This window comes from Ambystoma mexicanum, chromosome 12 (genome assembly GCF_040938575.1).
Source record: "Ambystoma mexicanum isolate Mex_15411 chromosome 12, UKY_AmexF1_1, whole genome shotgun sequence".
In the NCBI taxonomy this organism is placed as follows: Eukaryota; Metazoa; Chordata; class Amphibia; order Caudata; family Ambystomatidae; genus Ambystoma; species Ambystoma mexicanum.
The window spans coordinates 528,639,780-528,659,392 of NC_090936.1; the positions used below are offsets into that span (position 1 = coordinate 528,639,780).

The window sequence follows — 19,613 nt, forward strand, 5'->3', positions numbered from 1 at the left end:
TTTCCTATTTATGTTTTAGTTTCAATGTGGGAACGTTCTCATATTTCTGTAATGTTCTAAACAGTTTTTCACTGATGAAGCTACTTTCTTGAATAAAGCAAACATTTGAGAGAACAGGACCCTTACAACCTTTAATGTAATTTGAATAGGGAGGGATATGAGCTATCCTTTACTTTGTATCTTACTTAGACTTCTTATTTCATTTTCTGAGTTATGTAGCAGTTGCATGAGAAATTTGCTGGAGATCCGTTGCAGATAAAACTTGCCATCCAGATTGGAAAACTATCCACTCTCACCTTGTTCTTACACATATATGATAGTGATGTCAGTGACTTGAGCATTTTGAACATGAATTTCCACTCAATCTGGATATATTTCATTTAGATGAAAAGTACAATTCATACTGATATAAATTGGCACTTCTTTTTAAAATGATCAGGGGGCAAGTTTGGGTCCAAAGAACCAGTTTCACACAATATATGAAATGTGTAAGCCTTCAAATTAAATCATTCCACAGTAAGACATGTATGCCCTAATCAGCCATGGCTATCACCAGATGAGTCTATGTGTCCCTATTCTGATTTCTATCAAAGTAACCCTGTACACCGAAATCTCTTTTCCATCAAAACTGTGTAGTTCTCCATTGATGGGTTTCAGGGTAATATAATGACTTTCCCATCTTTCTTGGTGCAGAGTATTAAATACTTCTCAAGATATCAAGGTGACTTGAGACCCTGTACCTATAAGAGCCAAAAGTCACACTGTCCCTGAAATTAGATATGTGCACAAAACATTGCTCTTTCAATTCCAACGTACAGAGAAAGTGTGAATTAATGGATATATCTGAATGTATTTCTCATGTTTAGAGTTTCATTATTTTGACCTTGGACTGCCACATCGTAGGCATCTTCCACAAGCTCAAATTCAGGTGGGCTGGTCAAGGACTCCCTAGGATTAAAAATCTATTTCAAAATCACATAATGAGCAAGCACTTAATCTCCTGTCTCATTTAAAGGTCACTGCCACTGCTTGAAGTGTAAGCAATGGAAAGGTCTGGAAATTAAGAACTAACCTCTTTTTTTTGTTATCTCTATTTTCGACTTTCTGGGTCTGCTCTCCAGATATTTGTTGGTTAATTTTGTTATTTACTTTAGTCTTGTTATCACATTTCTTTGAGTTCAGATTTTGTTCTTTGGGAGGTGGCATTTCATCTTTGAAAGAGAAAACACTTGGTTCTGTCTCCAAAAGGTTCTTGTATTTCTCAAATTAATTGTCACATTTTTCTATTCACTTAACTTTACGCTCTTGTTTTATCTGATTTTATCTAAATGGATGAAGAAGGGTTATTTTGGTCTTTACCAATTTTTCTTAAAATTCAGTGGTATATTCACGGGATGTCAAATAAGCTTCTGCCAGTGTTTGATCTGAATGCCTACAGGATTTCCCTTCCTCTTCTCCTTGTAGATTTATACTGTGCATATTTCCCTCTTGTTATTGTCCACTCTGACTTGTTTACTCAGTTTAGACAATGCTACAGTGAGCATAAGGATAAGGATATCTGTGTTGAGATCAGATCATCTGACCAATGCAACAAGCCAATTGTTTCACCTGTCGCTCAATATATGAAATCTATTCTGCACCCACTTGACTACAGGATGGTCTTTTGTCATATTTCTGTTTTTCCATAATGTAACAATATCTTCTAGGGGAGAAATTCAGGTAACTCTGATAACTATTATTGTATCTATTGCTCGGTCTTCACTCACCTTGGTACTGGGATCTGTTATCCTGGAGCCTAGTAGGGGACAGAGAAAAGTTGGTTCTAGGAAGAGGTGATATATTTCTGTCCTGGGATACATTCTGATTGTAAATTCCTTGGTACCCTGATCCTGAATTTTGAGTATACCTCTCTGATGGTGGAAAATGTTTGTAGCCCAGAATAGGCCTAGAACCTAAATACTGAGGTCTATGTACGCTTTCAGTTTTTTGGATCAGTGTTTTGCATGCCATGTGGAAGACTAGTTGGCTAGATTAGAACAAAAGTTATTCTCTACCTGCATGTTAGTATCAGCAGAAGAGAAGAGTAAGTCTTTGCCCCATTTTTAAATCCAATGGACGTGTACCTTTCACTTCAGAGCTATCCAATTCGAGGCTTGTGTAGGCGTTTGTTAGGGGTTCTTTTCTTTAATTTTGGGAATTATTGGGCTTGATAATCCATAGGTCCTTTAGGTCCTTGTAGCTTAGGAGATAATCAATTTGAGTGACATCCAGTCATCGAAATTATTGACTGAGTAACTACATATTTTGGAAGCGCATGAAAGAAAGTAGGTTTAAAGTCCCAACTTTCAGTATTGACATGTTGAAAATGTGGGCAGATGCACGCTTGAGTTCTTGAGTAAACTCCCTAGTTGGTCCTCAGTAAAACATTACATTATAGGGTGCCTTCCAGGCTTATAGTGGGTTACCATGAGTTGAACATATTTTTTTAAATGGCTCCTTTTTAGCAGGGCCATTCATAATGATTTTGTCAACAAAAGAAACTCAATATTATGTTCTCAAAGTTATTTTGGTCATTTTTCAAACCAAACAATGCCATCACCTGTTGGTCCAATTCTAGAAACCCCCAAACAGTTTATTTTGCATTTTTATGATAGGGGGTCATAGAGCTTTGTGTAGCCTTAATCTGTCTGAGTCTTTCACAAAATGTGATTGGGGTTTTCGATTTCTATATCTCCTTACTTGGATCCAACTTCCCACATCCGAATACGAGCCAATGCTTGAACCTCCCTCTCTGCTTACATATTTACTCTCTCTGTCATAATGATTTTAGGAAGGTTTCCTATGTGTATGGTACAGGGGTCATTTTCTTCTTTTTTCACCAATTCTTTTCTAGGTTTGGGGTCTCAAATCTTTTCTGATTTGGTGAATAATATATGGCACTTCGTCCTGTTGACACTCAGAAACAGTATTTCCACATTTAACTAGAGGATCTGTGATTTACTCGTATTCCCTGGTGCATGAGGGTTTTTTTTAAATGCCATTTCTGGATTGTATTCCTTGTTGCTTAAGGTTAGGCATGTTGGGCTAAATTGTCTCGCTGTTAGATTATACATTCCACGTCTTGATCTCTTAACTCATGTTGAAACATTATCTTACTGATTCTGAGCTTGGGAGTACTCTTATTCCCCATCCTGTTCACTCCTTATATAGCAAGTGAGCCAACCTCCCTCCTCTCCCCAGATGGTACAGATATTCCTCTGTGTATGCCTGGGACGCCTTGGCTCTTCCTATTTGTTGCAGTGTGTTTGGGAAAGGGAAATGGTATATCTGACACCCCATATGTCTTCACAATGGCCATATGTACCATCTCAACTTGTATTTCTCAGGAAAGATCAGGGCAGTTGAGAGTTTGTTTCAGGAATAGAAGAGAGTCTCCATTCTTCAGATGCTAAACCCAACATATATTCTTTAATTTCTCATCTTAACATAGCATTGTTATGCATATCAATAATTATTTGTAGATTACATTGCACTAGTTATTCCCTACATTGAATCACAGTGGTCTGACTATACTCTAGTTTTTAGGTCAGTATTTCTTGAGTGCTTTTGTAACACATCTAGCCAGGAATCATTTACTTACTTACAGGCAGGTGTTTCATTCAGTGTCTCATGATTCGTGGACTGCCAGCTAACTTTCTTCAATTCTTCAATCAGCAACTGCACCATCTGGACAAGTCATGCATTTTTATGTATCTGACTTTTCTCCAAATGTCACATTCTCTTCTCTTCATTTCGCTAGCTCTCATGAAGACACCTTACTTTGAGCACTGCGTGCATGCAATTGTGATTTGTTTTGGTGTATTTCTTGAATAACATTGAGCTTCATTAGAAGTTTGGAGGTAGCCATGCCGTCATTAACGACATGGCTACCTCCAAACTCGTGTCTCCGGGTTCCGAAAAAAGGGAATTTCCGGGCCATTCTGACTTTTGCAGGCTCGGTAATTCCCATTTTCGGGACCCGGACCAGGTACGTCCCCATTCCCATTTGAGCCCCGATAGGGCTCAATGGGAATGGGGAGGATGCTAACAATGGACCCATTAATGACGGGTCCTTTGTTAGCATCCTGGTCTGCTTGTGGGTGCCGGTATGCACGTATGGCCAGACCAGACGTGCATACCGCAACCCGCGAGCAAACTCGTAATGTAGCGGCCCGGTATGAACGGTGCCGGTACCTTACTGGCACCATTCATACCGCGCCCGCCAGGGTCGTGATGAGGCCCATTGTCTTCATCTTGGACTGATTGGGTCCATTGCTTTTTAATTATTATTATATTCTGTTGTAGCTGTTCAAATTTAGCCTGCAAAACCATATCTTTTATGATGGGTTTTGTAGACAATTCCTGACTTTCTTTGAATTGAATATGTATTGTCACATTGTCATCTAATAAATCATTGGTATAAATGGGTTGAGCACTTAATTTACTCTGTAATTTGTCAAGTATCTGTAAGCACTCACTGTGAATGTCATTATCATTCAAGGTTTCTCTTTCTAAACATGGTTTGGCATCTCTGCACACGTTTAATCCATCTTGCATTGCCTCAAAGAGACTGTTTTGTTTCTGTAATGACCTAATTGCTATCCAGAACATTATTTGATTGTATTGTTTCCTGTTCTCACTGATTCCTACCTTACTGAATTACCTTTAATTCTGCTGAAGTATTTTGAGCAGTTTCTCTCTCCTTCTCAAATGTTTTCTCCTATGTTCTTCACTGGCTCCTTGTGGAAGCCTTACTCTTAAGAAAACAGAGTTGCATATGTTTTGGGTAGCTGAGAAGCAGGAACATCCATTCTCTCCCTCTGCTGTAGTACTGGATGTTAGGCAAAAAGCCTACTTCTTAAGTGATGAGGAAGCCGCATCTGTAGTTCTTGCTGCTTTTTATGCTGTTTGGTCTTTATTTTAATTAAAAGTCCATATTGTTCCTAAGGCAGCAGTAGCCCATAGGTACCCCTTAGTGGCCCTCAGAGGGTACCCTCTTTCTTTGCTATCCAAGAGGCTATTCTTGATTTGTGTAAAATGGTGACACTAGATGGAAGCCATTTTACTGGGTTGTTTCCCTTTTGAACCCTTCTCCATTTCACAAAATGAGGCTGTTTTGTTGCCTCAAAGACCTCAGGGGTCACAAGACCATCTTGTGTGTCTCTCTCTCTCTGTCAGAGGAGGTGGCCATCATTGGCCCCTGAATGCCTGTATTCCAGGGCTAGGGTTATAGTTAGATACACAACTGTTATGTCTGGCAAACGCAGATCCTTGTCTAGGATAGTGGCGATTCTTTCCATTTGTGCATGCAAACCATTGGGTGTAATCGAAGGGATGGTAAGCCCTCTCACAATTTTATTCGCACATGAGTATCACTCAGAAGTCCTGCAAATTAGCAAATTTTCAATGGTGTGATAAGAATACACGAACATGGACACAAATGATCAACAATGTACAAGCATCATGGGGTTTACCAATTTACAAATTCTCTGCAATGAAAGGAACTTGTATACCTTAAACCATTTTTCATACTTGCCAGATGTCTTGGCGACTCCCGAACAGCATACCAGCAGAATGGGGTGACCCAGACTCATACAGACTTTAACAGCAAGGCTTACTGGTAGATGATGGAAACTTCATGTTTGATTATGGCTCCACCAGAATCCAAGATGGCGGTGGTCCTTCATGTAATTACAGTTGAGCCCCTTTCAAAGCTACATGACAGCTAACATATACATGAATCAGAAAACAGAAATTCTTTCAATACACAAGGGGATTGTCAAGGAGAGGAATGACTTTCCTATGAAAACCAGCCAGATCGGTCTGGCTTAGTGGGATGTTCAAGTAGGAGTTTGCGCAAGGAGTTTGGCAGAAAGTGGCAAGAAAAAGAGTAGTGAGAGGAGGGCAGGCAAGGATAGATGGAGGTTGTAGGGAGCACGAAGGAGGCTGGAGGAAGAAACAGATGCCATCGGAATGAGGGGAGTTATTAAGGAATGGAGAGGTGGATCATCAGTGAGAGGACAATTTTTTGGGGGAGTTTGGAGTAAAAGAAAGTTACTGTCTGAAGGAGTAGTGGGAAGGTGGGCAACGCAATACCATCTGCATTACACCCACCATGGAGGGAGCTAAATGTGGAAGTAATTTCTAGCTGGCCAAGTGAAGGAGCAAGGAGGGGAAGATATCAGCACCATACCTGAGGAGACAGGAGAATAACAAGGGCCTATATTAGCAAGAGAGAACAAGGATGTTCCAGAGCAGAATGAAGAAGAAGAGGGGGGAGATAAGAGATGGTGCAGATTTGGGTGGGGGTAGAAGAGTCATTATACAGGGATTGTCTTGGTAACCATGATCCTAGATAGGCCTCAGGAAGCATCAAACTTACCTGGATTATTGTGCATCCTCACCCAAGATGGCGGCCTCAGTTGCACCACAACACTAGTCTTTCGCAGATGCTCTTAGCTTTCTCTGAGATTCTTCCTTCACCAGCGTTCCTTTTCCTAGGTTCTTCCAGCTTTTGGCATTGGATTCCTCCTCCTTCCAGCATTCCCGCTAGTGTCCTTCATTATTTTCCCCCCTTCCTTACTCATGCAAACCTGGTTTCATATGGAAGTTAGAGAACCCAGACTTCTGCTATTCGCTGACTCCTGGACCTCACCATCTGTCATGATGGTTTCCTTCCCCTTGAGGGGTTCTCTAGTTAGTTTCCCTGAAACTCATGCAGTATCATCCCAGTACCCCTTTTGAACACTTTGTGGGCTACATAGGTGACTATACCTATCCTTCACTCCAACAAAGAGAACAAGTCAGTGAGTTTGCTTGTTCAATTTTGACAGCTAGTGAATCTACCAAGGATGGCCTTGGCCCAAACCCATTAGACCTCACACAGGTGGACAATTCTTGTCAACGCTCAACCACTGTCTAGCTCTGATGGAGGAGACCTACTGAGTGATCCAGGCTCTGGGCAGGGATGGCCCTGACCATCACACTCAATGAACAACTGATCTGGAAGTGAGCATGCACATAACTCAAAGACAAAGTCCTGGGTTGTTAAGAGAAATCCCAGGTTGGGGTAGACAGAACATTTTGCTTAACCATGAAGTGGACATTTTTTGTGACCTTTGACATAGGCATCATTTGGAATAAACTCTTTACTGTTTCCAACACCGACCACTGTGTCAGCCTCTTTGTCTATCCTACCCGTCTACCATGCCACACTTTGTTGGTAAGCCTGCTCTCGCCTTAACTTTAGGTAATGGAATTTTATTGGGCATTTTAACAACATTGTAATGTCCATTCAAAGTGTGGACCTGGTAAGTTCACTCTGTCAGGTTATTGTAACGCTCACCTGGTATCCACGGGGACGTCACTCAGCCTGTTCTGACCTTTTACGATCTCGAACCCTTCCCTGGAGTCTACTCTACTGGAGACTGGGCCTGAAGCACAGGATTGGTAGAGGTTAACTCCCTATTGTCTCTGTGTGCTTAAACCCCTTCTTCTCCAGGGTCCAACCCTTCCCTTTGATCCACAGCTCAGCTTGTTTTCTTGGAAAGTGTGCTCTCTATCCTGCTTTCAGTGCAGGGGCGCGTTGATTGATGCAGGCTCGTTGCTGCCTAGTTAATTCCCTGGCAAGAGTCTGAAAGTTAAGTATAATGAGTCTTTTGAACAGTTCTCTAACTTCGTTCCTCTCCTTCCTTAGATGATGGCCGGCGTCCGGGGATGGCGACGTGCTGCTGAGATGAGTAGCACTGAAGGTGAGTGAGAGCGCATGTGCGATGTGACCCTTTCGTATTTGCATTGAACTGAGTTCTTTTTCTGTGTCTTTTAGGTGCCGTGACATTTTCAGCATGGATGCCGGTTAGGAAGAAGAAATGCGGTGAGTAAGCGCGGTATGCAGTGACTCTAGATGTTTCCACGCTAACCTGGAGTGTCTTTTCCCTCTTGCAGATGGATGAGAATTTCCGGAGACAGAGTTCCCCCAGAGCGGATAGGATTCAGGTAAGCGTTTGAAGCTTGTACAGTCTTTAAAAATAAGCAAAGATTTGCTGAATGCTTACTAATGCCTTTTTTCTGTTCTTTTCCTTTTCCTTTTCCTTTTCCTTAGGAAGCGGTGTGCCGGGATGGGAATGACACCGCCGAAGATGCCCGCAGAACAGAAGAAGCGATGAATGATGGGCAGAAGCACCCCAAGGTAAGGCTGTTCCTAACGGTGTTCTTGTTCTTGCAGGAGCTGAGCGCAGAAGAAAGATGCAGGCCTACTGGAGACCAATCTGAACACGGTGAGTGTCACGCTGCAGGTGCAGAAAACACAAAGCATGTTTCTCATCCTGGGCGTGGTTTAAATAGTCTCTGGGTATCCCAGGTGTCTCTGGGCTAAACCACACCCAAAAGACTAGACTGCACATGCAGTTCTGGGAACCGAAATATGTGGGGGCATCCATCTTGTTCCCATCTATGCACTACAAGTCCATTCCCCAATGTTATCCTATGGGAGTGAGTGAGTCTGGTGCCACAAGCGCCAAGTCTGACTCCAAGTGGGTCTTTGGAGGGATGGAGAGGCCCTTGAGGGCCATGTAGGTGATCGTGGCCTGGCTCCAGCCTGACATCTTGGAGGGCTGGGGACATGAGGGGCAGGAATCATGACAGTTATGTACACAAAATGTTAAACTGAATGCCTCAGTCCTATCTCTATCTGCTGACAAGGGATTGGATCCCAGGGTCCAGGTGCTGCTGATCACAGGACCACTTCCATTCAAGCTTGCTGAGTTGAGTGGTCCCGAACTCGCAGATTGTGAAGTCCTATTTCTTATCCATCTTGATCTGTTGCAGATGCACTCATGGACTGTACTGGCACCCTTTTGTCTGTGGTATAGGGAACACTTGCATTCTGAGGTTGTGGAGAGGAGAGGGGCACTGGGGAATAGCTCACGTACCAGCTCCAGTACTTTTATCACCCTGCAGTTTCCTCTTGCCTCCAGAATTTCTCAGGCCCCCTCCCCCAACCCTAGGCATGTGACTATGCCACACAGCACATCCAGAACTGTGTCAATAGGCTTGATATTGCTCCTCCAAAACCTGAACCGTAAGATATGTGACACAGAAGCCAGATTCTTTTAAGCCTGCCTCGCCCTTAAGCAATGTAGACACCACTTAAGTTGTTGTAAACATGTCCAATAGCAACTTACAAAAATATTTATGAGTAGTTGAATAAACTCACAAAACCTAACTAAAACAAACCAGTAATGAGAGAATAATTCATATTTGAATGAGGTAAATGGATAGATACAAACGTCTTGGTATTAGTAGAAAGAAAGAAAGACAAAATGGCAATTCACCTACAATATGAACTAGCCATAACAGATTTTTGATGGCAATTCTTTGTTTTAAGTAAAGACTTTACTTTCTATGCATCACAAAAGATGCATATTCATGCTTCAGATATCACATGATGTACTACAAGATTCATGAGAATCAACCTGAGGTAACATTTGCCTGGCTCATCACTTGTCAATACAATAAATATAACACTGATTGGCATGAAGGGTCAGTTCAATATGTCACTACTTAATGATGAAGCTTTAAGAAAAACAATAAATTAAGGCATTAAACCTTTGTTATTGTGCTTTGGTTTAATATCAAACCTTTCACAATATTTCAAATATAATTAACAAACATTCTGATTGGCCCTCGCCGGGGCTTTACCCGACCGGGAATCCCTCGATTCCTTGTCTTTGTTCCCGGCGGGAAGTGTGGCAGCCCCCCAGCCAATGATGAGGCTTGAAACGGGCAATCCTCGCTCTGAGCCTCCACACGGCTGGAGGCTGCCATCCTCCCCCGCTGGTGATTCAGGTACATTTTTTCTTTCATCCTTCTCCCTTCCCTGCAAACAATCCACTGTCCGCCCTCGCAACCCGACTTACCTTCTTATTTCTCCTTTTTCGAGCATGAACACACTGGGAACAATTCTGTTCCCAGCGCGTCAGTTCCCGATGGCCACCATGGAAAGGGAAAATGGATGCCATTTTCCCTTCCCTGACATCCATTTTTTTCAAAATTATTTTTTTCTGTTTCAAAATGCGGTAGCCTTTCGGAACAGAAAAAATGCTATTAGTACCCCGGTTTTGCGGGCTGGGGTACTAATAGCAAAAAGCCCTTTTAAGCATTATAACTATGGGCCCGGAGCATTTGTCACGCTCAACTTCGGTCTGCGGGAGTATCAGGAACCTCACCTTGGCACTTTTCTTGCTCACTGGACGACTGTGTCTGTGGGAAACCAAGAAGACAGACAGAGATGGGTTAAGAAGCTTAGTGGTAGCTGGAATCCGCCCTGTCCCCCCTGACTTCCCTTAACCACCCCGCTTGCGTGTATGCGTGCTCACCTTATGTGATAAGATAAGCTCTCCATCCTGCTTGTATCCCTAGCAGGGGCGCAATAGTTCAATCCACCAGTCGCTTCACTGGTGTATAGCCCTGCCCAGACCTGCTGTGGCTTGGAGCTCTGCTGCGCTTTTCGAGAATGCAATTGTAGCTCAGTAGCTTATCTTGCTGCTGGCTTGCCTGTTATTGTCCTTTGTTGGCAAGCTTTTATCTTATTTGAGTCTGTGTCTGTTTTGCCTTGGACCGTTGTGTGTGCACAATGAAGAAGTTGCCAATGTCCGTTTTTATACACTTCTTTCCTAAACTTACTGTTCCCTTTCTCTTTGCAGGGCTTTGATTGGGCGGGACACAGGAGCATGGCTGAAGAGGATGTTGAAGCAGCTGATTACCTGCGGATGACCAAGACAGCTGATGGAAGAGCCGGGCCGAAGTGGATGTGAAGCGGAGGAGCTGCGGACCCGATCAGTTGATGTGAAGAGCTGGAGCAGACTTGGGCGTGTTGCAGAGGGGCCGCGGACCCGATCAGCAGCTGTTGTGAAGAGCCGGAGCAAAGTGGGCATGTTGCAGAGGGGCCGCAGACCCAATGATGGCAACAGGTGATGAGTTTCTCTGGAGAGCGAAGGGAGGCTCTTCTAAGGCTGGCTGGCATCCTCAGAGCTGATCACGGCGAGTGTGCCACTGCCTGCTGGCAGAACAATGTGAAGCGTGACCGCAAGTCTGGGTGTGGCTTATATAGCAGTCACACCCTGCCACACCTGGAGACTAGACAGCAGCCCTCAATAGCATTTGGGCTCTTTCCCCTCCATGTTGGATGGTCACTTAAATAACCTATGTTGTATCCGGTGCCATAATCCCCATGCCTGGGTCCAGCTGGGCTCATTCCACACTCTCTTGGTGGAGCAGTAGAGAGGTCTAAATGCACGATGAACCCTATGGGGGCGCTTTGGAACAAACATGTGTGCCTGAGATACAGAATTGGTGGAGGCGAGTGTTGCAGGTTTGGTGGTTGTGACAGCATTACCTGACTCAGTAATGCCCCTGCGGCTCGGTGCTTATTGCTTAAATAAAGTCAAAAGAAAGATAATAAAATCGTACATACAGCTACAAACTATCACATTCTATTCATCTTCCAACAAATGTATTTCACGTAAAACAGTCACTGCTCTAATTAGCAAATCAAGTCTTCCTAAAAGCAGCTTTATCCAAAAGGCCTCAGACAACATAAAAACCTTATACAAAAATCAGCGAAAGTGCTGTAGTCTTTGTGCCCACAAACCCGGGCAACCTATATAGCTCCAGATAAGTTTGACATCATATTATCTAAAACATTTCTTCAATGTTCCACTTGAACACTGTAATCACTATGGTATTGTATTATTCATTTATGTCAATTTAATATATACAACAATGAAGAGGCTCTGTCATCTTAATCTTTATAAACAAATACATTTGTCTAAGCTTAGCTAGCATAACTGGAGTTGTTAAATTCTTCTTAGAAACAAACAGCGGCCGGATTGATGATAAACATGTAGTCAGGTTAACAGTGAAGGTGTATGTACTGTGAAGGCATCATGAAGCAAGACACAGACGACAGACACATTTCAAAATAAGATGGTTTATTGAATCAAATGGAAGGATGGTTGAAGGCCTAACTTGCCCTATGCTAAGGTGGGATTTCCCTACCTGAACGAAACTAAGAAAAGTCTGATTCAGAAAGTTCAACTTAAAAGTATGTCTGTGTCCAAAACCTATCCTTGCCCTCACAACTAAAGCTAAGAAATGTGTAGGGATGTCAGTAATACATGAAATGGTGATTAACACAAAGTTCTGAGCTTCTTCCAGCTATTAGCTTCCTCTTCAGCTCCCCTTCTCCAAGTTCAAGAACGTTTCACAAATCCTTGAGGTTTCCTTACCCGAGTTCAAGGCAATACAGTTCTGCACAATCCTTGGGGTTCCCTTCCCCAAGCTTAAGGTAACACATTCAAAAGAAAAAGGGTATTCAGGTGCCGTCCTCAAGGCAGCATGGCAGTTCATCAAGTCTCAGGGTTCCCTTCCCCAAGACTTAAATGCAGCAACTTATATTGGTCTCAGTCTTTCAATGTTTAACACAACTCCAGATCAACTCAATACTCCTTCTGGATTGCATTAAAAGTTCATTCACAGTGCTCCTTTTTTATTTGTTTAGCAATGTCTTTAACATTCACAATGGAGGGTTCCCTGGTTTAGGCACAGTTGTCCGACCACATGGTCCACCCATCACAGGTCTTGTAACCAGGAACCTTAAGCTCTTTAGCCCACATAGGTTCTTCTTCATCTGCCCCGTGTACCAATTCACATTCACTTAGCTTCCTCTTATCAGCCTCATTGCTTTATGTGCAGTTTCACACTCTCCTGCCTTCTCCTGATTAGCCTCTTGGCTTCCCCACACGGTGTCTCACATCCTATGCCAGTTTTGGCTGTTGCTGGACTGTATTTATTCACAAGGTTCACTTTGCGGTGGTCTTAGTTTACTCCCCACCTTTCCATCATGCTCTTTCGCACTTGTGTTCATGTTTCATGTGTTGCTTTCAAATGGGTGCTTTCCCATTTAATTTTCATTAACTCGTAGCTTTGCTCTCAAAGTTTTCATGCAGTTTGGTATTTGATATCATAAAATTTTCATTAGTTCTATATTCTATATACATGCCTTTTCAATCATTATTTACTAGCTGCTTGATTCCCAATCCACCTGTGACTTTGTGTTTGTTCCCATTCTGTGTTTGATTTTCAGCTCACTCGACATTCAATCTGCTTACATCCAGCACCCTTAAAGCGGCCCGGTCTCGAGTGATGCTCCCTTTCACTCACCGGTCCCCATTGGTTCTGTTGCGCTGAACTCCTTCCGCTCCGCATGCTAGTTTTCCTTTGACTGGGCGCCCCACTTGCACCTTTGATGCCTCTCTGATATTGCTGGCAGATCCACTCTGCTTCTGCTGATGCTGTCAGCAGTTTCTTGCGCCTCCCCTGCTCGCAGCTCCAGCTGCATTTGCCAGACCACATAGGCTCCCACACCTAAGGATGTCCAATGGCCCAACCTCTCCTGGGCTCCACAGGTCTCCGGGGTTGTCTGCCAGTGTCCTGGCATCTCTGCAGGACCCACCACAGCTGCCTCCTCATGAGGAGGGTCCCCTGCTGACCTCTCCCACACAGGCCTCCCTTTTGTTCAATGTGCTGCTCTCTTGGTCTCTTCCTTTACACCTGCAACCTCTTTACAGGTTGTAGGTGTGAGCTCTTAATTGAACCTGCCTGACTATAGTTAGAGGAACATGCCTGACTTTCACAGCACTTTGCAAACATTTACCTCATCCAACAGTGGTGAAAGGAGTTACTGGTGTTCCCTACTGCTAGTTGCTTCTTCCTCATCTCAGTAGTGTCATAGGAAATATGTAGGAAAATGAGGGGAGCTGCTTGACAATAGCCCATGAATGACGTGGAATAGGGAAAGTGGGATACCTGTGGGTACCCACTTCCAATCCCTGAGGGCCCCTCCAGCCAGGTGATCCCCTCTCGTTTCTCCACCCCCAGGTTCGGGAGCAAATGGCTTTCCCTGGCCACGTGATAAGAGGATCAAGGGGGAGTAGGAGTGAGGATACCCTCAGGTTTCTCACAATAGACAGAAGATTCATGAGCCATCTGACCAAGGAGAACAGAGGGAAACGCACATCTAAAGATGTTACAAGAAGTGATTAAGTATATGGAAACAATTTCCACATGAAGAACTAAAACATAGAATGACACAAATATAAAATGAATTAGAAATACACTGACAGATTGAAAGATAACTATTCTTTATATGGCAGTGCAAATTGGAAAATGGGTACTAAGGTGGCCACATTCTTGATGGAAAAAATAGACTGCCAAGACATGCAGAGGAACATAAGATTCAAAAACAGGGAAAAAGCAGTGATTTTTGCAGATTTGTTTCACAATGCTATGCCCACACACATTTACGGGTACGACAGAGATGTAGACATACCTGGGGAAATGCACATGTCTTTCCTTAACAGCACAAGAAATTAAAGATTTGCACCTCCATTCCCACAGGTGAAGTTGGTTGGCACATGGGATCAATGCAGAAAAGAAAGTGGCCAGGCCCACACGGCCTACTGATTGAGTTTGGCATCTGCTCCATTCTGTAGTGTTTGACAATCATTAATTAATAAAGCAATTCCAAATACATATTTTCATCAGACGTTCAAAGAGTCATTGATACCAAAGTCAGTCATAAATGTGACCTCAAAACAAGGAAATTATGCTGAAAAATGTTGCATGTATAGGTTAATATCTCTTATTAACATGGTAAGCAAGATCCTCACATACATTCTCAGAAAAAGGATTGAGAGTTGAAGACAAAATGCTACATTTATTACACCTGGACCAAGCAGTGTTTGTCAGCTGTAGTAAAGCTAACCATCAGACCCAAAACCAGGTGGTTATCCTGTGTTACTGTAAATAGAAACAGTTCCTAGCCAAAATATTAAGTGTGGATGCAGAGAAAAAACCTTCTGGGCCTTTCCAATGCGAGGACCTACACAAAAGGAACTTCAGAAATAATTGCATACATGCAATCTTTACACACAGGTTGCATGGATAAAGCCATGGTTAACCATGTCAAAGAAATCATCTTTGAAGGAATTGAAGACTACTGCCAAGTTGCAGGCTGTAAAGTAAACTGTGGAAAACCAATGATAATGCCATATGACTGAAATCCCATGGTTGGAAAATGAATGTTATCAAAATGACCATATTTCTGAAACTTATTTACCCTATCTCAAACATGCTTCAATACAAGGCCGCCAACCTCGTAACATGGTTCCACTGCCTGATATCCCTTGGCACTGGGATATTCCAGGTGGTGATGGGTCGGGATGTCAGGCAGTGGAAAGTGTATGTCCCCATTCCAGTGAAGTCCCATGGGACTCCACAGGAATGGGGACACGGAAGCACTGGCACCGTTACTAACCATGCCGTGAGCACTGGCCCCTGCAGGCATTCTCAAAGTCTGGAGGTGCGGAAAGGGTGCCAGTACGTTGCTACCGGCACCCTTATTTCCAGACCGCCAGACTTCTAACAAGGCCCACTTCAATTCCCAAAACAAACATTTTGGATTGAACCAATATGTTCTAATTTCATGTGGGGCACTCTAGCCTGTCAATAAGGACACTACAAATACCTGTGTGCAAGGGGGGATTTGGTCTCCTGTACATGAAATATTACTATAAATCCACAATTCTAGAACACAGTAGCAGGGTAGTACAGATGCCCAAGCCTCAGACACTGGAATTGGTCAATCTGGAAAAAGCAATGCTGAAAAAGCAGAATGCAAGACTAGTGTGGATGTAAAACACATATCAAGATATAAGGGGATAATCAGTAAATTTGTATTGTAAGAAGAATCAGAAGGTCCACAGAGAAGGAAGCTTACTAGGACATACACAAGGTGTTGAAGTTGTCAAGCACTCCAAGATGTGCATTATTTGCAAAGAGATTAACTTGAGAGGAACTTAGACACAGAGACAATGCAGGAATTCACGTGTGAAGTCTGCAAAATTAAATAAGTAAGAGAACTTACTAGAAAATTCGAACTCCCAATCTGCAAAAATTTGAAGCGCTTACACTTCCTCAAAGCAATCAGTGAGCATTGCTCTGGAGAAACAAAGGCATCTGTCGAGATAACCCCAGGTTAGGAAAGGCAATAGCCATATTAAACACAAACATATTAACCGCAACAGTTGGCAAGCAGAAAATAACTGAAAACATGACCTACAAGATTCACAGGGCAATGCAAAAAAGTGATTAAACTGTGCTGACAAGACTCCAAAAAATGTTGCAGATGTAATACAGCCAAAGGACGCTTCACTCCCATTCGCTGCATCTGCATCAAAATGTGACAATTCTGGACAGAATTATTGGAAATTATATACTTAGTACCAGACAAATAGCTGACAGCCAACAGATGTCTCTTTGATAAAACATTGACACTGGTAAAATTGGACTATCAAGCCATCTTCGGATAGAAAATCGCTTTCAGTCGGCAAATGCCTGGTACCCCGCAGTGGAAAGAGATAGTTCAAATAAAATTACATTCTAAATAGAGAAATTAGGAACACTTGAAACCATTGAAAGAGTTACCTTAAAATTGTGGCATATCAATGATACATTGGGCCTCATTCAGAATGTGGCGAAAAGGCAACAACGGCACCAGTATTGCTACCGGCGCCGTTGTTACCTCTCCGCCACATTACGAGTTCTGCTTGCCAGTGCCGGACTGCACGTGTGGTCTGACCAGAAAAGCTGGTGAAACCTGCTGAATGTTAGGATATACTTGGTTTTAACTTATTTATCATTTTTTATACATGCCAAGGTAAACCCACAATCCCTTTTCCTTGTATTGTGTACAAATAGCCAATACCAATGCCTATAAACCAAATGGACTGTTATATTCGGAAGAATTTGTATAATCTTCCTTTATGTCATGTAAGCTAGACACTGTTCCTAGGGTGCTAACAATTCGACACTATGGCCTCCAGATGTGTCTGAATTGATTCAATGTCTGTTGCTTTTCTTCCACTAGATGATGCATCCCACTCTAGCAGAACTAAGAAATAATACAACCACCACAGATTTCTTCATTATGGGATTTTCGAGTTACCCACAATTACAGGCATCTTTCTTTGCTTCTTTCCTGTTGAGCTACCTACTGGCAATGTTGGGGAACATCTTGATCATCTCTATCATATGCTCGGATACTCATCTTCACACCCCTATGTACTTCTTTCTGGCCAACCTTGCTGTCTTGGACCTCTGCTGTACTTCCATCACCATCCCCAAGATCCTGGAGAACCTCTTGTCGGAGTCAAAGTCAATCTCGTATTTTGCCTGTATGACCCAGTTATTCCTGATTTCTTGGGCATTGGGTACTGAGCTTCTGCTTCTCGCAGTGATGGCATTTGATAGGTATGTAGCCATCTGCCATCCTCTCCATTATGCATTACTCATGTGCAAGAAGGTCTATATTTCTTTGGGAGCAATGGTGTGGCTTGTTGGCATGTTCAACTCCATGATTCACACTGGCCTAATCCTGCAGCTGTCCTTCTTTGTAGGAGCTGAATTGGACCATTTCTTCTGTGAAATTCCACTAATTCTAATGATTTCCTCCTCTGATACTCACATTGTTGACCGTGTGTGCCTGGTAGCAGATATCCTCTTGGGCATGATGTGCTTCTTCCTTACAGTCATTTCATATACATGCATTCTCTCATCAATTGTGAAGATACGTTCTGCTGCGAAGAAGAAGAAGGCCTTCTCCACTTGTGCCTCTCACCTACTGGTAGTCACTTTGTTCTACGGGGGTATCATATATACATATGTTCTTCCTGCTCTGAACTTTGGAGCTGGTGCCAGGAACAAAGTAGTATCTGTTGTCTATGTTGTTGTTTCCCCCCTAATAAACCCATTGATCTACAGCCTAAGGAACCAAGAGGTTAAGCGAGCGTTCATTAAGAACTTTTCCAGAAAAATGTTCCCAATGATATAGTAGCATGCTCCACTGAAACTCATATTTTAAAAGAAAGACAGTTATTCACATCTTTGAAAGCCCAATACTGACAAAATGTTTTCAATACAATACAATTGTTCACTTCATCAGGTGATTCATGGTTTCCTGGCCTTTCTTTCAACATTCATTATGTAATCATTTCGTACCCAATGATCGATTATTAAATCAATTTGGTTTGATGTATTGGTATCTTCAATTTCTGTACTTTGTGTATGTTTGTTAACTTTCTCTTTTCTTGTGACCTTCTATGGTATGTTTAGTGTTTTAAGTTGTGCTTTAATTCATGTTTCAAGCATGTATTGTGCTGACATTTATCTTCGTGAGGTTGCTTAATTGAATACAGTAAATTCGCCCTTTCCATAACTGCACCAGTTATATAAGTAGGGTAATGTCCACTACTGAGAACTGTGTTTACTGACAAAATACCCAGAAAATTGTTCTGGAAAGTTTCCATCAAGATGTCTCCCTTTGCTAGAATATGTGAGCATTTCTGACATTGTATCTTTCCTCTATTGTGCCTGAAAGCATTTCTTTCTATTTCTCATCCTTACAATATCTTTCCTAACCCCACCAACATCATGTCCCACTTTCTGACAATGTCATAATTGCATTACATTGATATATCGCTATGACATCCTGTTGCCACTCTGACAATAATGTCTCCTCTTCGTTTTGCATTCTGTTCTCTGGCAAAGTAGTGCCACTTCACCAGTATGCACTTGCAAGTTATGCTCCATTAATGCATATCCCTGCTCCTGTACAAAGGTATCTCCTCGCAGCAATTCTCTGGCACCAAAGGTATCTTATGTAATTAATCTCAAAATTTGACTAAAATTATAACATTGCCAAATCAAAGATAGTAAATAATGTGCGCTTCTCTAGGTGAAATATTTGATGACAGCAGATGAGCAATCTGTTAAAACTGCTTTGAAAGGTATAAAGAAAATTGTAGGTATGTTTATGCTACACGGTACTTTATTTGACAATCATACAGTAAGTCTAGTTACAGTACAGTTAGCTTTCCATGTATGACACCCAAGAGGGTTTTGTTTACGCAAAGTGCAGTTCTATACATGATTGCAGATGTATAATATACATGAGGCGGTATGAATATATCAATGATTCCAATAGTTGGTTCTGATGTTTGAACATGCATTCTGGTAATAAACTATTCCAAGATTTCAATTTCATTATATGTTTTTCCCTCATCAGTGATAAACACAACTTTTCTATCCACAGAATATTATAAATGATTACTTTCTCTAGCAACATTTAAGGTATTTCACTGCAAATATTTTTTATTGGACCAACTAAAAAATCTAGGCAGAGATGGGACAAAACATTAGCTTACAACGTCTGACAGACTTCATCAGATGTTGCAGAGTGAAATGATTTGTAAGGGAAAGTCACAGCACAGATCATTCTCAACATTTTTAAAAAAGAACATTTATTTGGCTGGTGGAACATAATGGATGGGATGTGGGCCTGAAATTACTTTCTTATATAAAAGGCCATAAAACCCCTGGAAGTAGGGGACACAAGGGGTTAGAAACAGTACACACTCAGAGAATTGCATTTAACAGAAAAAAGGTGAATACATTAT

The 19,613-nt window shown here is 42.3% G+C and overlaps 1 protein-coding gene across 1 annotated transcript in view; it reads left to right on the top strand.

Annotated features, from left to right (window-relative positions):
- The window catches only part of LOC138514516 (olfactory receptor 13G1-like), a 39,458-nt gene extending 20,926 nt beyond the window's left edge, over positions 1-18,532 (top strand). The window contains exons 2-4 of the mRNA XM_069629988.1: positions 15,034-15,119; positions 17,027-17,946; positions 18,496-18,532. Coding sequence (XP_069486089.1) covers positions 15,034-15,119; positions 17,027-17,946; positions 18,496-18,532 — 1,043 coding nt within the window. The remainder of the gene's footprint in view (positions 1-15,033; positions 15,120-17,026; positions 17,947-18,495) is intronic.
- Positions 18,533-19,613: the final 1,081 nt, after the last annotated feature.